General features: G+C 43.0%; 2 protein-coding genes across 8 annotated transcripts in view; one reads left to right on the top strand and one right to left on the bottom strand.

Annotated features, from left to right (window-relative positions):
* The window catches only part of TSR3 (TSR3 ribosome maturation factor), a 97,607-nt gene extending 81,254 nt beyond the window's left edge, over positions 1-16,353 (bottom strand). For 3 of the 7 annotated variants that reach the window (XM_086940575.1, XM_086940577.1, XM_086940576.1), the window contains exons 1-2: positions 16,217-16,353; positions 15,717-15,816 (exon numbers count right to left, since the gene is read on the bottom strand). The gene's annotated coding sequence lies outside the window, so the exon portion shown is untranslated. The remainder of the gene's footprint in view (positions 1-15,716; positions 15,817-16,216) is intronic. The other 4 variants (XM_086940581.1, XM_086940578.1, XM_086940579.1 and 1 more) reach the window with 4 other exon arrangements.
* A 198-nt stretch (positions 16,354-16,551) lies between these two features.
* Positions 16,552-21,000, top strand: part of GNPTG (N-acetylglucosamine-1-phosphate transferase subunit gamma) — a 53,237-nt gene continuing 48,788 nt past the window's right edge. The window contains exon 1 of the mRNA XM_086940572.1: positions 16,552-16,779. Within this exon, the coding sequence (XP_086796698.1) occupies positions 16,719-16,779 (61 nt within the window). The 5' untranslated portion in view covers positions 16,552-16,718. The remainder of the gene's footprint in view (positions 16,780-21,000) is intronic.

Genomic DNA, 21,000 nt, shown 5'->3' with positions numbered 1-21,000 from the left:
ATACAGTAGTTTGCAAGAATGAAAGATTTCCTAGCTATGGTAATAAAGTTTTAATTCTATTAAGGTCACGGAGGCGAAGATTAGGCTTTACTTTCCTCACTTTAATCAACAAGCAGCGTTTTACATTTACCACTTTTTGTTTTTAAATATAAACTACATTTCCCAAGAATCTTTGGGAAAACAAAAAAACTGTTCATCCAATCGGAGGAATGGAGCTACATATAAGGGTCACTGCAGACTCTACCCTCCTCTTTCATCTTGCGACACAACCTGTTTCTCCAGACTTAATTCTTGTTTAGTGATATCTGCTCCTGAAAGGAAGTATAAGACAAAGTGTCTGTCATCCACATCAAACTCTATGTGCCAACAGCAGAGAAGACTCCAACAGATAATTTGTACAGAACGCTAAACAAAAGATTAGATGTACATTTACATGTATTTCATACTCCGATCAGATTGAACTCTCCATAATTTACCGGGTGGGTCAAATAAGTACCCCGTAAATATTTGGTGGGGTGATCCTAGCCTCCGTGTCTTTAACAGAATTGAAACTTTCCATTACGAAAGCTAGGAAATTATTCATTCTATGTCAGGACTCTGAGGTGAGTATTAGTCTAGTTTAAAGCTTTCCCAACACTAGGGTTGCCAGGCTGGTAACTGGTTTAAAATAAAAACCTTTTGAAAGTTGAATCTGAAGGCCAATCAGCTTTGTTGATGATATCCTCAAGTTTAGCTCCCACTGAAAAAGCTTTAGATTCCATGGCACTAAGTATGCCGCAAAGCGGGAAACATGTATACCTGCCTCTTGAGTCACCCATCTGGCCATCGTAGGGGAAGAAACAGCCTTATGAGGTTTAGTGAGAGCAATCAACAGTTTGTCTTTCACCATGGGGCGTAGGTCCTCTTTTAAGGCTTCATACGTTTTGAGTGCTCGAACTACACACAATTTAGGTACATTTGGTTATAATGAGTATGATACCATCTTTGAAATACAATTAAAACGAAATAAAAAGACGAGCAATGTTAAAAGGCACCCCCTGCAGTGATTGTTCGGTGCAGTATAATTTTCCTCCTGTGGTGAATTCTCCACAAGCTCCTCAGACTGAGCCACTGGCATCGGACTTTCACCAGATCACGTTGGGAACAGAAAATCGCCCGACCATTTCAGGCATCAATATGGGAGAACCACCATTAAATCTCCTCCCTTGCCTCTGCAGAGAGCAGAACAAATTGGGAAGAAGTAAGACCCCATTCGAGGTGAGATTTTCAGGAGCTGAAGTGCATGATAGAGAAGAGGACTTGGGAAGATGGCCTGAATGGAGGAGGAGAGGAGTTCCACTATACGTGCTAGTTGCCATGGTGATACCTGCCACTTAATTACACCGTTTGTGGATATAAAACCAGTATACAGGTTGGATGATCTTATGAGAAATCAAGTACTGACTATTTTGGAGTCCTATTAAGTCGATTAACATAACTAATGGAGAGCCCTCTGGTTCCTAAACAGGATTCAAAATTGGCAAGGATAACAGGATTGCAGGTATTTGGTACTGTTGAATAGTTTCTTACAAAAAAGCTTCTCACGGTTTTGGCACACTGAATACCAGTTTTCTGGTAATGTTTTTGGATATTTCACATATACACAAGGTATGCCAGGTTACCCATGGTCTCACTGGATCGGCATCTATAGTTTGGAAATAGTATTAATTATTCCCGAGACTGTTTCTACATGGGTTTCCACCACTTGTGGATAGTGATATTGCATGACCACCAATTCATGTAACTATCCACTGTATTATAAAATACATGTAATTAGACAACGAGCATCTAGATATTCTAATTGTATAGCCTTGTGTTGAATAGAACAAACCGTTATTGTTTTGTAGCTCTGAAGAAATCTTCTAGTCCGAAACATGTGTTGGCTACAAAAACTAGAAAATAATCTAAATGTGAGGAAAAGAATGAAGAAACAAGATGCTACCACAACAAAGGGCAACAATTTTGTCCAATGTGCATTACTTGACTGTTAATCTAACTTGTATACTCGAGATAGCGTGTGCTCGAGACTTGTATGTCCATACCTGGGACTTGGCTAGCTTTCTTCTGAGTTCATGTTTGATCTTTGTCAGCTTGTGAGCAGGGAAAACGGAGGGTGGCTTTGACCTGGTCTATGAAGAATCACAGAATTTATAGAGATTGAACAAGTGAACCCAGAGATTCCTGGAGATAGATGGTCATCTGTAGGTGCGAGAAAAGACGCACCAGGCATTGGTTCATGATTAGGATATAGTCGAGGTAGACAATCATTCTCACTCCCTAAGTTTGTAAGTGTTTGACCACCGGCCTCATTAGTTTGGTGAAACACCATGGGGCGGAGGACAGAGTGAAAGTGAGGGAGGTGAATTTAAATACCCGAGTTCCATCAGAAACTGTGAGAATTGCCTGTGAGGTGGAAAGATTGCTATTGTCAAACAGGCGCCTTTCAGGTCCAAGAAGAACCATCCAGTCGGCCACCTGCAGGATGTCCCGGAGGAGACGGATGTCCTCCATCTTGAAGTGGCAATAAACCAGCCACTCGTTGACCTCCCTTAAGCTGATGACAGGACGCTGTCTGCCCTCCCTCTTGGCCACTAGGAAAAGGTGTCTCAGAAAATCGTTGGTGTGCCAAGTGGTTTGGACAATAGCTTACTTTGCCAGATGCGGTGCAATCCCTAGCTCCATTAGCCTGGGTTGGTCCTGGGAGAAAAGTAGGGATCTGGGTTTGTGAGGTTGGACTGGAACACCATAAAATTCTATTTGAAATCCTTTCACTTTTTAGAGAACCCACACATCTGGGAAAAGAGCTTCCCAATTGCTGAAAAACCGCACTAACATTCCCCCTATTTGCACCACTTGGGAGTTTTTGCACTCTCACCTTGTCAGTTGTTGTAATTGCAGTTGCAAACACAAGGAGATGAAGGACAGAGCACTGAATCTTTTCAGACACTCACCCCCAGTCACAGATCTGGGTTAACCCCATCATCGTTCTTTAGCTCACTTCGCCACCCCAGTTCAGACACAACTATCTTCAAATCAGTCTGGACTCTGTGCCTCATGATAACAGTCCAGCCTGAACTGCCAAGCCATGGCTTCCCAGGACCGGAAACAAGCATCCTGGGACCCGTTTCGGGCTAACAACCCTCATCAGCCAGGCTAGCTTGAATCCAGTGGCAAAGTGAGCAAGGGACCCATGTCTGGGCATACCCTGCCAACTTACGGCGAACAAAGCAAACACAAGGAGATGATGGACGGAGCACTGACATTTTTCAGACACTCACCCTAAGTCACGGATCTGGGTTGAATCATCATTGTTCTTTCGCTCACTTAGCCACCCCAGTTCAGACACAACTATAAGCAAATCAGTCCTGACCCTGTGCCTCATGGGAACAGCCCAGTCTGAACTGCCAAGCCAGGTCTTCGCTGGACTGGAAACAAGCATCCTGGGACCGGTTTTGGGCTGGCACATCAGCAGCGGGATACTGTATCGTCGGATAGAGGTTTCCGAACCTGGAGGCTTGTTGGAAAGCACAGCCGGTGCCCCCTACCCCGACCAACTCCGACAAAAACAAGGGGAATGAAAATACGTTTTATAGATGTTTGGGCCTTGTCTAGGGAGTTGAACATATTGACGAACTTACCCAGATCTCGAATGAATGGATCCTCAAAGAAATTACTCTAAGCCACCATGCATGATTCCAGGGTGGAAAGCTCCCCCAACTTGGGGTCAATTTGTATCAAAAGCGAGCTCTGTGGAAATCGCACAACTTGCATCCCAAAGGAAGATGATGGCCTGTTGAGCCCAACTGGATAGAGCCTCGGGTGATATTAGAGAGCCAGATGCTTTAGCATCCTCGACCATGTCCACATTCAGGAGTTTATCCTGTGCCATGACCGGTCTATGGCCTTCTTGGGATCTCGGACAAATTTGGCAGGGAAAGTAGTCATTTTGATGTCTATTTCAGGTGTGAGGGCAATTTTACCCTCTAGAGATGGTCTAGGGCACTCTGCCCGTAGGCAGCTCGTTACCTTCTTATCATGGGTCTTCCTTAACCTGTCCGCATGTAGGCTGCCACCTAAGGTGCTGGGCACCATTCTGCTGACGCAAAAGATCATCTGGGGCCAACAAGTCCACCACAAGGGGGTTTGTTGTAACTAATATAGGATCATTGTCTGGGAATGGATTGGTGGACAGGCGCCATGGCCGAAAAGGGTCCCCATCCGAAATATTGGGGTATTGTCACAATCTCCTCTGTCAATAGGGGGAGGAAGAGGGTATCCCCTGAGGTGCTAGGTACTTGGGGTGCATTCTGAGGAGGCTAGGAATCCATATATTCCATTTTAGGATACGCAAAGGGGTCGAGATCGACTCCTGGGTTGTTGTGAGCTTGCGTTTGTCACTGCAAGCGTAGCAGTCTTCGCTGGAGGTATGGGGGCTCTGGGCCCAGAGGTATCTTCCTTCAGTTCGAGAGTTTCAGGCAGTGCGCCAGCAGTTGTGTAATTTACCTCTCCAGGGGGCTACTACTTGTGATACAGCCCTAAAGATGGAAGCATCCATCACCTGACAGAAATGATCAACTCTGGGGAGGTACGTGACCTCTTCCTCCATAAATTCCTCTCTGCCCTCAAATCCCTCCATGTATGGGGATTCCTGCTGCTAGTGAGCAATTATAGGCAGGGTAAGACCAGTTATACATACTGTGTCCCACTGGGAGCAGGTATTCGAGGATAGCAGGGCAAACTGGGACTTTCACCCAAGTTTAGAAGGGTACTTGCCACCTGGGAATGTCCCCAAAATGTGCCTCACTGAGGCTGTTCTTACCCGCTGCGCAGCTGTCTTTCTCCAGGCGGTGTCTCTGAATAAAACCTGTTCAGAAGGAATACCGCTGCCCAAAGATTGAGGCTGCGATGGCCTAGAAACTTCCCCATACACAAAAATGCAGCCAGACGTGCTTCACTGCACGCACTTCTACTTGCCACACAGGGGAATGGGGTTTGATGTCGGGAGTTTGTGCTCAGGAGACCTGGGGGACAGCTATGGCTAAGCGTGTGATCTATGACACTGGAGTGCGATGCCTTGAGGGATGTGGGGAGGAGAAGGGGTGGGGGGCGCGGGGATATTGCTTGACAATGACATGCCCGTTATGTGTGTTTCTTTACTGCAAAATAATAAAAATGTTTTACCAAAAAAACAATACATCGGGAGATGAACTGTTAGAAAGGTCAGACTCTCGCCTACCAGAAGGTACTTCTCACAAATGAATTCCTGCTCTGAGGTGTACACAGGAGAGTAATCCCCACAACTCTGTGCACCTCCCATGGTAAATGGCTTGTCTTATTACATTGCAGAGAAGGTAGGTTGAATCCATGTGGAGTAAAGGGTAAACCTCTGTCTCTTTGAAACTGTACATCTCCTCTTTGGGAGGGACAAATGGGGGTTAACAATTCCTATCCCTCCCCTGGTGGAATGAAAGGCCGATCAGAAATCAAGAATATGTGTTTATGTTATTTCTATAACAAATTACATGGAAATGGGAGGCTGGTCTTCATGGCAATGGATTGACTGTTCTTGTTCAAATTTACCAGCAGAAAAAGGCCTGTTACGTACCAAGACGTGCAGATAGCATCTGAATCTGCCTACTGTGCCCCATTTTCAAGACAAAGCGCATGATAAGCAAAATGTATTGAACCCTATAAATTTAAAACTCAGGGGTATCAGATTTAACCAGTTACTATGAATTTCATGTGCCCCTCTTTGGAACTCATAATCAGGCCCGAAGGCTGGTATATGAGAACAAAATGTCGTTTTTCTGAATTGTCAATCTGATGTGACGTGATGTGCTGGCATAGAACTATTGCTTTTCTCTGACAGGGCTACAACGATTTGAGCCCTCAAGTATGGTGAATAAGGTGCAATTATTTCCTAATGATATTTTGTTGGAGTCAGCTGCCACTTGCTCACATACCTTATTTTCTGAGTAATTAAATACCTGTAAAAGACAATGCTTTTTACCCTGTACTTAGGGATATAAAATGCCTGACGAGAAACTTTTACCCTCAATATTTTAGTGGACAACCATCCTAGCCTTCATGGAGAGAAATGAGCATCGACTAAGATGTTATGCTTGCCCATTTTCTGAAATTTGGAGTTAGGATTACAAATATTTATATGACACTTTTACGAACCCACTTAAGAACAGGCAGCATCCCTCCCAGGACAGGACTCCTCTCCCAACCACCTTAAACATTAGCCTTTCAGCTCCCACATGGTGTGGTTGTTATGGGGGAGCATTATCCATCATTTTTCACACATAAGAGTTAAACTTCAATCAGTCAGTAGAGAAGTTGTACTCACAAGACAAAGCATCTGTCTATCTATATGCCCTTTACTAACCATCTAGCTTTAAGCTCTACTAAGAGAAGTGCGGGAATGCAGAACGATCAGACTTCTGCCACTGGCAGTATATTCTAGAGATTTTGGATTAACCTGGCATGGATATCATTTAATGGAGAGAAAAATTATGAAATCTGAAGCGTGAACTGCCCCAAATGTCAGAAAGAGTTTAACACTGGGGAGTAAGGATTGGGCCCAGGTTCTTTCAGTCAACATGGACCAAAATCCAAGCTATCGCTCTACTTGTTGCATCTCACCTATTCATCACAAAATGGTACAAAAAGAAGGAGCACTCTATGGCAAAAGAATTACGTGGTCAATCTAAAAGGACAATACTAAATAATAAAATTAACGATGACTTGTGAGACTGTTAATTAAATTATTGGTAATATGACTGACTTAGGGGTGACATTTGATTCCACTTTGAGTTCAATATAGCCTGGGTCTTTTTGATGTGAGACAGACCTCGAGAAATCGACTACGCCCCTCGCTGTGGCAAATTAGATTTTATCAGGGCCAGCTAGTTTTAGTGCCTACTGGCCATTCTGGTGAACTGACAATTAGCAGTTGTTCTGTTCACTCACAAAGTGAATGAGCACTAAATATGCCTCTAAATCTTGCTTTTATCTTGTCACAATTGCTCTGCATTAAGAGACAGAGGTCAAAAGTCAGTGGGTCTTATATTTACTTTTCTTTCTCTGGCATTGAAGTTAAAGGATTTTGTAAAGTGAACTGTCTGACAATCGTGCTGTAAAAGCATGTGAAATTAAAGGCTGTGAGATGCCAGGCTTTTTTTTCAAACGCAACGTTTAAATAGCTGATAAGTGAACTGCACAAACATTTCAATATGAATTTCAGCAGTTATGAAAGCACATTTTTGCAATTACTTGTGGTGGAAAAAAAATGTTATCTGATGAAATCAAATCAGAACACTTTACTTGGTGATGTGCAAATGATAAATATGTTTGCTGATGCCCTATTTCCATACATTGTTTATGTGCTATATAGTTTTATCAGTAGAACTGCATGCGAGTGAGAACGTTTATGGCCCTGTCAATGGGAAACCATATTTCCATACATTGTTTATGTGCTATATAGTTTTATCAGTAGAAATGCATGCGAGTGATAATGTTTATGGCCCTGTTAATGGGAAATATGTTTATGGATCAAGGAAGGGCACTATCTGCATTTAAGATAATATTTGCATCTATATGTAAATATTGTTTGAACCTATATTTATGGTTCATGAACACAAAGCCTTTATTATTAGGGTGAGCACTCGAAGGAAATGTGCAGCACTACCAACAGTGGTTTCAGTATAAAAATGTATACACACGTTTGCAAAGTTTAACAATATGTGGCTTTGTATAATGCTTCCAGGACGCTCTGATTAGATGCAAATATATGCAAACGCTTGAAAGCAAGATTGACGATTCTTTGCTTTCAAAATAAAATGTTCATTAAAAAATGCAACTAGGAAAAAAATCTTTTGCTTAACTACTGTGAAATTTTAGGTGTAATTTCTTTGAAGCATCATTTAGTAAAATGTGTAGATGCAGCCTAGTATTTCCAAAAGTATTCATAATGGAAAATCAGTGTAACCAGTTGCTAACAAAATTATAGGAAACCTGAAAATAAACTAGCATTGGCAAAGCCAATAGTTATGACATTGGTGGACAGTTGTTAGGTCTCATCTGAGTCGGCGCATGTGCTGTTCTGCGAGACATTTAGTTAGGGCTTTTAAAAGTGCTGCCACGCAGCCTATGGCTTACGTGCACAGCCGCCAGCTTTCAGCGCCCTGGCTTTCTTTTATGGCTTTCCTTTGCCACGCGCACCACTCGCAGGCTCACCTACTGCTCCCCCCCCCGCCACAGAGCGCATCTTGTTTTTTATTGCGATTGTTGTCCGACATGCATTCTATATGTAGGTGTCACAGGCCGCACCCGCCCACCTCGTACTTCCTGATTAACACATGTAAAAGCATTCTCGTCCAGGAATACAAAATGCTGTGTGTGCATTTCCCTGCCATAAGTGCTTACGCAGTGCATTTGGATTCCCCTTAGCGCCAGACCCTGCTTGTTTCATTAAAAACCAACATGGACGCCTTGCAATTTTTTTTTGATAACTCTGCTTCAAGATAGATTTAATTGCCATTGGAAGTTCGCTAATCCTGCTGGTGTTCTGTTGGTTAGAACACTGACACAGCACACAGCATGAAACTTAAGGACAGGCATGGCGGAACCTTCCGCACTTTCAGTCATTTGATGCTCGCCTTTGATGCAGTCCCCGACTGCACGCCGCACACTTTTGTTTCCTTGGCTCACATTCCTACGGCGGCAAAGATGCCTCGGTTTGTTGCTGCTGCTACGGGCGCAGGGAAAGCAGACTTTGGATCAAAACAAATACACTGAAAACCCTGCAGGCTCTGTAGTACAAAATGCATGAGTTACAGGGGACTTGTTCATTATAATCCCGATAAGCAAAAGTGTTCTCTACTAAGTAACATGGTGTACAAATAGGGAATTACTTGCGAAAAGTATTAAAGACTAACGGTTCTTTGTCCTTCCTATGCACGCACACATTCTGTACTTGCCGCCCTTAATACACACAATTCACCTTCTTTCCCATTGTGCCTCCTCTACATGGTCGGACTCGTTACTCTGAAATTTTACCGTTTGGCTCGGACTCTAGCGTCTGCTTTCAGAGTAGGATTGGCAACAGTGGTCAGTGAGTGTTCACACATCCACAGCGTGCACTTTGATGAGCAAGGCACAGTCATGGTGGCTAGTTGTCACTGAGAAGGTATGTGACCCTATTAGCCGTTCGGGGCTATACATACGTAGGCAGTGCACAGTGAAATAGCCTGTTCTCCCGGCCACCAATTTCCTTAGTTTAGAAGTTCTACAGCCCCATAACTTTTCATTTCATTCATATGGTATTTTCTTTTTTTTCTGGAGCAGGATGTGACTGTACACACCTCGCGCAACCGCACTGTAGCATAATAATGTCCAACGCCCCCTCGGGGGTGCAAGAATGTGAGGCACAGGCTTGTCGATAATTTATGTATTTTTTTCCTTTGGTTTAGGGAAAACAAACTTTGTCTGCAATCGATTTGGGGTGAAAGTATTTCCGTCTTCCTAGTCAAAACACTTCTCGTTGAACTTTTCGGCGTTAAACATACTGCACCTTAGTTAAATCTTTAACTTTTAAGTTGATCCGAGCCTGTCTTAACAACAATCTAATAAAACCAGTCTGACCCCCCCCGGCCCCCACCCCAAGAGGCGCCGCCTGCCAGTGCACAGAGCACCATGGGCCATTAGTGCGAACCGGTTACAGCCACACGCGCAGCACGAACCATTACAGCATAAGCACAGCACTCTCATTACCTAATTGAGTGGATGCAGACGTGCTTGCAACCAAATCATATTCAGGGCACTTCCCAGTGATTGGCCTGTGCTGCATTGTGGTTCACTGCTAGAAAACATTGTCTGGTTCCTCTCTTTCTTTGGTAAACAGCTTCTTTCTGAGATCACCCATTTTTTTGTTTGGCATAATTCAACACCTTTTGTTTTAAATAAATATATATGCACTATGCATGCTTACTTACTACGCCTTTTAGTGAGCCCTCTTCATCCATTGTTCTGCCAAAGTCTCTCTCTCTCTGTTCAATCACCAGTTTGGGGACACAGACCAGGGACTACTTTTTTAATGGGTGGTTTTACATAAGAAATACTTACATATTTTAGATTATACACAATGTTTATACACCATGTTTCTTCTATCTGTAACAATATGCAATATCTCCGGTGCAACTTTGGAGCAGGTGCATAATCAGAGCTACATACTTTGAAACCGGGTTTGAGGCTTGGCTTAGGCACAACATCCTGTGATTCTGGGCAAATCACTTAACCTTGTGTGCCTAAAAAGGAATCTGACCTTGGAGCTCAGGTAAAGCGCTTAAATACCTTTGGATTGAACTAGCTGTATATAAAATTGCAAAAAAGAAAAGGGAAGGGAGCAGCTTCAGTCTTTCACACCATGAGCTAGCTTCCTGTACTTTTGCATGTACACATAAAGCATAGCCTGTGCCACTTGGCCTTTTATTATTGTATTTATATACTACCCTTAGAAGCCATTTTAACACCTTACAATTGGGTTTCACATACAGGTCATTGTGTAAGGCCGAATACTTATGCAGTTTGATGGCCAGTCGCAAACTCTATCACTTACTAGGGATACACAAAAAGCTTCTTGAGAAATTGCTGAGAAAACAATGCAGCAAGATGTACCATCATTTAAACGAGGCTGAAAAAACACCCGTTCTGTAACCCAGCACAGAGTGAAACGTTTCTCTTTCTTAAGATAGATTTCTACAGTAGCTGCAGACGTATCTTATTTTATGAACAAATTGAGTATTCTGCATTGTGTTGTAGGAGAATGTTATAGACATCAGAGGTTCTCAATGAATTATTGTTTTTAATGTATATCCTGTCACTGCCAGGTTTTCATTTTTATTTATCCGGACTAGATAGCGGCTTTCTTCTCTAAGAATTATGCATCATGCATTATCAAAAGTAGAACACCAGCCCTCCTCCCCCGCCAGTAACTGTCTGGCTTCAAGTTGAATGCTTTAACCTGTGGGTTCACTGGATCAATTAATAAACATTAAGGAAGGTGGTCAGGGCTCGAAAATTCCACTCGACCGCTCGCATAGTCAAGCTAAATTTAACAAGGTCGATCTATTTTTAGGTCCTACTCGCCCTTTCTGGCGAGTAGGAAAACAAACCAACTTTTGATCTCGTTTTCACAGACAGAACAAATGTGACAAGATAACAAGATTTGAAGGCATTTGTATTGCTCACAAAGTTAATGAGCAATAAAGATGCCTTTAAATCTCGTTATCTTGTCACATTTGTTCCGCTTTCAGAGATGGAGGTCAAGTAGGTTGCAGTTAGGTCGAGGACATTTTTAGGTCTCGCCTGCTAATGCGCTTGCGCATTGCTGGCGAGCGATATAGGGGCTTATCCAGAGTTTAACCAAACTGGCGATTTCATGCAGTTCACTCTCCTCCTCTAATTATTCACTGCCACGGCGGGCCGGCTGGCCGTACTTTCACTTTCACCCCTCCCTCCTCCCAAACAACATCGAGCGGCCGGCCGGCCGTACTTTCACCCACGTTCTTCAATTTTGATTACATTTTGTAATTGATTATGGCTAACTGCAACTTTTAAGCTAACTTCGGAGGTAAGAGTTTCAGCTTCAAAGAATGACTTTCACCGAGCCAGTTGAATTCAGCTCCAAGCAGTGTCTGTGAGCGAAATTTTAAGTTTGTGCGTTTATGAAAGCCACCTTCATGCCGAGTTTAGGGTTTGATTGTCTGCAACATTAACACAGGCAGACGGTGCATGTTTGAAATACTTTCTATAGCTAAACGAGCAATGTCGCCCAATGACTTGTCTGACTCTGTTTACTTGGCTGGGCCGAATTTGTGCACAGTCACGATAACCGCGTGTGTTGATGGCTTCTTGTTTTCACGGCCGCCAGGCCGTGAGCTACATCAAAGGGTTGGCTCCCCGCCCCCTGCTTCACGGACGCTTCTATAAAAGCGCTACATTAAAGCATGAGGCCGTCTTCCTCGCAGCCATTTTCCCGATTGCACCATCACCTCCGTGATAACTATATATTACAGCTACACATACGCTGTATCAGTGTCGGGAATGGGTATTTCATTACCGCACCACGACTTCACGCATCCAGTATCGTTGCCCATTAGTGAATCTAGGAGCATATTACTGATAATTCATTTACCAGCTCCCTTCTATTGCTCACCAGTATTACATGTCACGTTAACGTCACACATACGATGCAATGCCAGCCGCAATGTAAAATTTAGCAGAGCATCATATGTTACATAAACACCCTGTTAATGTCTTAAACACACTGCAGGGCTAGCTATCATGGAAAGTTCAGTGCAGCATTCCTTTCTTCCGCTACTCTTGTGCAGGGAACTGAGGGCTGAACATACGCCATGCCGAAAAATCATTTCCGATCAACATCTGGGGATGCAGTGCCGCGCGTGCATTTAAACAAAGGTAATTTTAACTTGAATACAGTGTCTACAATACTTTTTCGACTGTATATGCATTAAACCATATTGTACAAAAGGCCTGGCCATATGATTTGTCAGCTTGAAAGTACCACGCGTACTGCATTATTTCAAACTTGATTGGTAAAGGTCCCTTTAAACAAACTTCTAAACGATAGGTTTTAAAGGGCTGTAAGAATCATTCATTCCGATACAAATGCGGGTGGAGTCAGCATGCTCGGATTGGATAGCCAGGGCCCTCCATATAACCAGCATAATGGTCTTTTTAGGTCGAGCTTGCTCGACATTTTGTACGGGGGATTTTCAAATTGCTACCCCTGTTTTCCCTGGCTGCAAGCTTGCGTGCATGTGCGCGTGGCCAGCTTGCTCCATTTCAACGTGTTGCGCCCCTTTCCCCCACACATTCCCAGCCCTTTGATGCTTCCGCCGCACTCCAATTGCTCCCCTCTTCCGTGGCGTTTGTAATCCTCCCCCCTGCGCTGCCCCCTCACCCTCACACTGTGCTTGCGTCTTTGTTTGACTAATACACCCCAATGCTTGTTGTAGTCGCTGTGTAAATTGTACTGCCTCAAACTGAGCATGCCACTGCAAAGCACTCGGCTGCTCAGCAAAAATGTGCCTGCCAAACTTAGCATTATCCTAAATGTTTATTTACAGTGTACTACCTGCATGGTAATTTTTTGGATTAAAGACTGAAGTGTATTCCGGAATATCATTTGTTTGACCTAATTTTTCTGCCTACACCCAGTTACGTTGTATTCACAACTTCTACACTGTAATGTTGCGTGGCGGAATCCCCTTAATTCACAGTTCCTGACCCCAATTAAAATCTAGCCTGTAAGGTTCCCTGTTTCCATGAGGAGTGCTTCCATTTATTTGCTTGTTTTTTTTTTTATTATGCATCAAGCTCCTAAACCAAACGTGCCTTCCTGGTATTTCATGGTGCTTGAATACGATAACATGGTTCTCACTCTCTCCTCCTCTATCCCTCTCTCTGCTCTCCTCTCTCTCTCCCTCCCTCTCTCACTCCACTCCCTCTCCTCTCCCTCCTTCCCTCCCTTTCTCACTTCACTCCCTCTCTCACTCCACTCCCTCCTTCCCTCTCATCCTCCCTTTCTCTCCCTCCCCTCACTCTGTCTACCTCTCTCCCTTTCCCTCACTTCCCTCTCACCCTCTCCCTCGCTCTCTCCTCTCACCCTCTCCCTAACCTCTCTCCTCTCTCCCCCTTTCTCCTCTCTCCCTCTTTTTACCTTCCCCCTGCTCTCCTTTTTCTCCCTCTCCCCATCTCCTCCTCTGCCTGCTCTCCTCTCTCTCCCTCCCCTCTCTCTCCCCTCAGTCCTTCGCTCTCGTCCTCCCCCTCTCTTCTTACCCTCCCTCTACCCTCTCTCCCTTTCCCTCGCTTCCTCTCCCTCTCTCCCTTTCCCTCTCTTCCCTCTCCTCTCTCTCCATCTCCCCCCCTCTCTCCTCTTAACCCTCTCCCTGCTCTCCTTTTTCCCCATCTCCCCATCTCCCACTCAGCGCCACCACAGCAGCACCACAGCATCACTCAGCACCACTCACCATCATCACTCAGCTCCACCACAGCAACACCACAGCATCACTCACCATCATCACTCATCACCACTCACCAGCATCCACCAGCATCACTCAGCACCACTCACCAGCATCACTCAGCATCACCCCAGCATCACTCGGCGCAACCACAGCATCACTCGGCGCAACCACAGCATCACTCGGCGCAACCACAGCATCACTCGGCGCAACCACAGCATCACTCGGCGCAACCACAGCATCACTCGGCGCAACCACAGCATCACTCGGCGCAACCACAGCATCACTCGGCGCAACCACAGCATCACTCGGCGCAACCACAGCATCACTCAGCGCAACCACAGCATCACTCAGCGCAACCACAGCATCACTGGTTCAAATATGTTCTTTCAATGTTTCAAGCTTTATTACAAATCACAAAAAGATGTTAATATTTCACTTCTGTTCTTGAATTTTCATCACAATAAAAAACACTTAACATAATCTTCACAAAAGTTATTTACAAAAGTTTAAGCTATTGCCATTACAAATTAAATAAATTAAAAGTATTAATTATTTTTAAAAAATCAAAAACCATTGTTATTTGTAATATCAATACATATAAGTCACGTAAATACAAAACATGTTGCATTACAAATGGTATAGGTGTCACATTTGCGAAAGTTATAACTATTGGCATTGTAAATGACAAAGCTATTAATTTAGCTATTTAAAAAAAAAACACAAATTAAAAAAAAATCATTTATAAGACCAATAGCTCAAACTTTCCTAATGCGAGACCTATTGCATTTCCAATGCTTGTTTAAGGTACTAGTCCTGCAGGACTAGTACCTTTTTGGGGATTTTTTTGAGCCCTGGTGTTCCAATAATGTTACAAAAATCACAAGCATCATTCAATCACAAGTTCAGACTATCATTTGTACAGAAATAGCACTTTAACCTGTTAACCGCGGCGGTAATTTCGCCGCGGTGCGGGCGTTTTCGTGCGGGGGTGGGGCCCCGTCAGCCATTGGCCGACGGCAGCACTGGGGAGGTAGTGCTGCCGTCGGCCAATGGCCGGCGGCAGCAAATAAGGGGTTAAATAAATACTTCTAAATGCAGTGCTATAATTTGCTAATTTGCCTATTAGTGTCAAAACGTCTATGTTAAAGAACAGTAGATTTTGGAACAACCAGGATAATGTGCTGCATGGCTATGCCCCAAAGGCGAGACCTATTGGCTATGCCAATGCTTGTTTAGTTGTGTCAATGCGAATCTCGTAAAAGGCTTTTGTAAAACGTTATTGTTGTGGGAGCTGCCGAGCCCTCATCATTACAAACATTGGCAAAAATATATATATTTTTGGTCTCAAAAACCGCACATTGCCACAGTAGCTCCTGGCACTGAACAAAACTACTTTGGGTGCTGATATTCTCCTTGTGAAAGAGCAGAATGTTCACTCACAATGAAGCCAGCCATTAGACAGAGAGAGATAGAATTTTAATAAAAACAAAGGGTCTTGGTTAATGCCAGACTTTAATAGAGGCCATTATAACTGCCTTAGCTCATTCACAACGCCAACAGGAGTAGCCTGTGTTAAACACATGTTCACTGTTCTGTGGTAGGTTTAAATACAATAACACAACTTACAGGAAGGCACTCAGAAACAGGTCGTAGTTTTGATTTGGTCGTGAAAAAGCGTCACTCCAAGAGTCACACATTTGAAAGCAGAATGTCACTCATACGCCATCTGAAATGACACACATAATCAATCTGAAAACTTGGCCGCTATAGTAATTATAGGATTGGGGCGCTCGGCACTTCTGCATGACATGCACGAATGTACCTTCCACAAACCATGAATGCCGATGGGTAAACACCCCCTAGCTAGTACTAAAGCATGCATTCTATGAACATTCTTATAGCATAACGGTTAGAATTGCAGATAAGCCCTTTTTCCTGTCACAAGTTATCGCACAGGGCAGAGGAAGGGAACGAAACAACTGAACGCAACACACTGCATTCGAAGTACGGAGCGGATGACTCATACGACTGTCAGTGCTCAAGAGGCCACTGAGGGCCTAAATCAGAGTAGAGACATACTGATTTGGCATTACTGACGAGCCTAACTACCATCAGTCTCAGAGTACCTGCTGGCCTGAGTGCAGAATCCCTCAGAAGGGCATGCTCGTTGGGCCCAGGCTGCCTTTCAATACTAACAGGGCAGCACGCAGGAAAAAAACGTATCCTATACACGCATGTCCCCCAACACCGCCCACTGACGGGATATGTAGTGCACTGAACTACATTGCAAGGAGTCGGTTTAATGAGCCTCACAGCCAATAGGCAACTGACAAAAAGCTCTCTCAGCCAATCGTACATGAGGATGCATTTTCATGTGAGAGGATATTCCCAATAACCAATCCTATGATAAGAGGTGCGTCAATCTATGACGCGACATCAGACTTCCCCTCCAGTGATCGTCACGGGACTAAACGACATCTGTAAACAGTAACAACGGACAACTAGTCTCAGGCTCTTCAATGAAGTGGTCAGTAGACGATTACCGTGACCTGGATTTGGAAGCAGGTCGGTATGTGACAGCCTATCGCTCCTGTTCTGGATAGCCACCGAGCCAGTGCGGAGTTCAGGATGGGGCAGAGAAGAACAACGTTTCTGAGCCCAGTGTCACTGCTGCTCTGGACCTTCTATGGTAGGAGAATGTTCACTAGTACACACTCAAACAAGCTGTCATCACAGCTGCATACCATAACATGATAAACCCCACCTCGGTGCGCATTACGCAGAATAAGACAAAAAAACACCACCTTGTCAATCACACGCCCTACATAGCTTGCTGGCACCACAAATGTCACAGAGCAGTATAGTACGTGTTCCACGTTCGGATTACCATGTTAAATTTAGGTCAACTTTAGGTTAATCACTGTGTTTTCGGGGTAAACACTTCATGGCCTCGAATTTTGTATCTCGGCAATCACAGTGATTTACTTTATACACATTTAAACATGTATTTCTATGCACATTATATTCACATTAGAATTTGCATATGTATTATTTTCTCTAGTTGCAACATCTGCCGAGACACACAAAGTGGAACCCTGTCAAACATACTTTACATCCTATTTAATTGTGAATGGATTCGTATTTAAACTTGCAGCTCATCATTTATATAAAAATGCTTTTGCCTTTTTTCCTAGAAATCATTTCTTCATACCTAGGCTAACATTGGTTTAATACTATTTTGTATTTAATGCTTTATTCTAAACTACTTAACTATTTTTATGTACACAGGTTCTCTTATTTTCCAGTTCCATGCGCAAGAAGGTTATCCAGTTCAGATATTTTTTTATCCTTCGCATTTTGGGAGTAGTACTCGAGATTGTGTTATGGGCAGAACTGCATTTCACAGAGTGCAAATACAAACTTACACTGGATGAACTATGCACGCATGGACCTGTGAAACTTGAGAGCGTTGCTATACCTAAACATACACAATAAACACGTTTGCCTATTATTATGCAAACCGAAGTGATTTTAGAAGTAGCGATGCGAAGGACTGATATCCTATATATCAATGCATCCCTAACTTTCTACTCACTCATTTACGGACAGCACATTTTCCATTGAAATGACAAATACTTTTGCACAGACATACTGTTTTTACTGATGAAACTATATTACACGCAAATGATGTGTGGAAATTGAGTTTCAGTGAATATTAGGTATTTGTGCATCACCACGTAAAGTGTCTTGATTTGTTTAGATCCTATTTAACATCTTTGTTTTCTTCACACTACAGATTAACAAAAAGTGCCTAATTTTAACATTCCTAGCTGCTGAATGTGTTGTTGTTTACATTTTGTTTGTTACAGAAATTGTCACATAATTCACCTTACTTTTCTTTCTCTGACTGCAAAGTAAGAGGAGCATGTAACTCCCAATCTCCATGTTAAAGAAAGCAGTAATTTATCAGAAGATCTGGTTGTCCTTTTAACTACATAATTGCATTTATATAGCGCTTACTACCCCATACGAGGCGCCAACGCGCTTTTTCAGCGAGTAGCACGCTACTCCGGGACCATAGAGGATTAGTGTTGAATTATTATAGTGAAACATGCAAGTAAATTTTAAGTGTTGGATAGGTTAGTCAGTTATTTGGATTCGGAAGGATAGCAGAAGGATAGAAGAGGAAACAAAAAGGTTTGTATTTATATAGCGCTTGTCACCCCTGATGGGTTGTTGAAGCACGCTACTCCGGAAACCCATAACGGATTACAGCTTAATTAGTATGGTGAAATAAGAAAGTAATTTGAGTGGTGGATATTAGTCAGTTATTTGGAGTGAGAAGGATAGCGGAGGGATAAAAGGGGAAGAAAGATTTGCATTCATGTAGCACCGGTTACCCCCGATGGGTGTTGAAGTGCTTTTCTGGCGAGTAGGATGCTACTCCGGAACCCCTAAAGGATTAGTATTGAAAATTAGTATAGTGAAATCTGAAGTCATTTGAGTGGTGGCTATGTTATTCAGTTATTTGGCTAAAGAAGGGTAGGTTGCAGGATAGAAGAGCGAAAGAGGTTTGTATTTATATAACGCTTGCTACCTCTTGATGGTGTTTTGAAGTGCTTTGTTGGCAAGTAGCACGCTACTCTGGAACCCATAGGGATTAGTGTTGAATTAGTATGGTGAAACTTGAAAGTAATTTGAGTGGTGGATAGTCAGTTATTTGGATTGAGAAGGGTTGGGTAGGGGTAGAAAAGGGAAAAAGATTTGCATTCATATAGCACTGCTAACCCTGATGGGGTATTGAAAAGTTTTATTGGCGAGTAGCATGCTACTCTGGAACCCATGAAGGATTAGTGGTGAATTAGTATAGTGGAATATGGAATTTTAGAAGTGAACATGTTGGTCTGTTATTTAGATTGAAAAGGATAGTGGAGGGATAGAAGAGTGAACAATTTTTGTTTTGTTTTTGAGGTCATAGCAGAAGAAGGCTTTTGGATGACTAAAAAGGTTTTTTTGAGGGGAAGAGTCCGAGGGAAGAGTTTAAAAAGGTTTGTTTTGGGGGATCGGTATAGTAAAAGAGGTGACAGATGATGCAAGGATGGGTAGTGTAGGAGAGAGTCTAGAAAGGGTTATTTTGGGGATCATAGTAGTGGTATGGGGTTTGGGATAAGTGAGAGAGTGGATGTAGATGATATAATGATAGATGTATAGGGTGAGAGATATGATAGTGCATTGGAAAGAGTAGTAGAAAGAAGTTTGAGATGAGTCAGAAGGTTGGGCAAGAAGATATATTGAGAGAAGTATAGGCTGAGAAATAGGGTAGTGCATTTGAAATGCTAAATTAGAAGAAAGTGATCAATATATAGATCCATAAGTACATTGAAAGTATATAGATGCTCAAAGGAGGTAAGTATATGTAGATTAAAGATATTGATAGAGGTACAGGATGAGAAATAGGGTAGTGCATTGGATATGCTGTGCAGGAGAAAAGTAACAGACACACAGATCCAAGTACATGAAAGGTACATAGATGCACAATGGAAGTAAGTACATGTAGACCAGAGATGATTTTAAAAAAATGTATTTATTTTCAACAACATAATTATTCTACATGTTTATACAAAGCAATACACAAAGATAGGTACATATATTTAGTGAAAATAAATGCTTATATACAAAGGGATATGCTGTAAATTTCTGTTGACATATGGTGCTTATGTGGGGAAGAGCCAATTCTTGAGTAATTTTCTGAAGATAAGGTGGTTGTCGGTGGATCTTATGTTGGGGGGGTAAAGAGTTCCATAGTTTGGCTGCTTGGACGGAGAAGAATGTGCCACCCATGTTTTTTTTCTTGTATCTTGGGATTTTGAGACAAGATGCCCCTTTAGAGCGAAGAGGTTCCTTTGTTGGATATGTTTGGTAATTTTATTCCTGATGAAGAGTGGTCCCATTTCATGTATTGCTTTCTGGGTGATACAAAGTAGCTTGAACATGGATCTTCTGGCAACCGGTAACCAATGTAGGGCTTTCAAGGCAGGTGAGATGTGGTTTCACGGTTTGATATGCAAGAGTTGTCTGGCAGCCGAGTTCTGAATCCGTTGTAGTCTTTTTATGGTCGTTAAAGGTGATCCGTGGTAGAGGCTATTGGCGTAATGGAGTTTGGACAGGAGAGATGGTAGCTTGGACCTTGTGTGGAAATTCCAAATGAGAGAACATTCGTCACTGTGTTTTTATAGTGACAAAGCTTGATCTTGCTAGTTTGTCCTCTTGGGCATTCATCAACAGCTTGGAATCCATGGTCATTCCGAGGTTTCTTACTTCTTTTAATACTCAAGTGATCCCAGTTCATCAGGCCTGGCAGCAATCGAGTCGTAGTATTTCCAATCGCCACACGTGAGTATTTCCGTTTTTGAAGCATTCAGTTTGAGATGGCTCCAAATCATCCACTGATCTATAGCTCTGAGACAACTGAAAATTGGAGATTTTCCAATGTCTTTGGAGCATTCCAGTTGAAGGAGTTTTTGCATGTCAGCTGCATAGTTATAGCACGTGAGGCGAAATTGATTGATCAGTACGGGTAATGACTTCATGTAGATGTTGAAAAGCATGGGCAAGATGATAGAACCTTGAGGGATCCCCGCTTTTGTGGAGTATGGTTTGGACGAGAAAGGTGGGGTATGGATGACATTAGTTCTGAAGGTAGGCCATAATCCAATCTAGAGCAGTTCCCTCTATACCAGTTTCATAGAGTCTTTGTTTCAGTGTCATCGTCAACCGTGTCAAAGGCAGCCGAAAGGTACAAGAGGAGTAGCACAGCAACCCCGTTCTGGTCAACTGTAGTCTTCAGGTCATCCCAAAAGGCAAGGAGGGCAGATTTAGTGCCTCTTCCTGGACGGAATCCTGTTTGGAA

Source organism: Lissotriton vulgaris, chromosome 10 (genome assembly GCF_964263255.1).
Source record: "Lissotriton vulgaris chromosome 10, aLisVul1.2, whole genome shotgun sequence".
NCBI lineage: Eukaryota > Metazoa > Chordata > Amphibia > Caudata > Salamandridae > Lissotriton > Lissotriton vulgaris.
The sequence above is the reverse complement of the archived record's forward strand: the minus strand, read 5'-3'. Positions and strand labels throughout refer to the sequence as shown.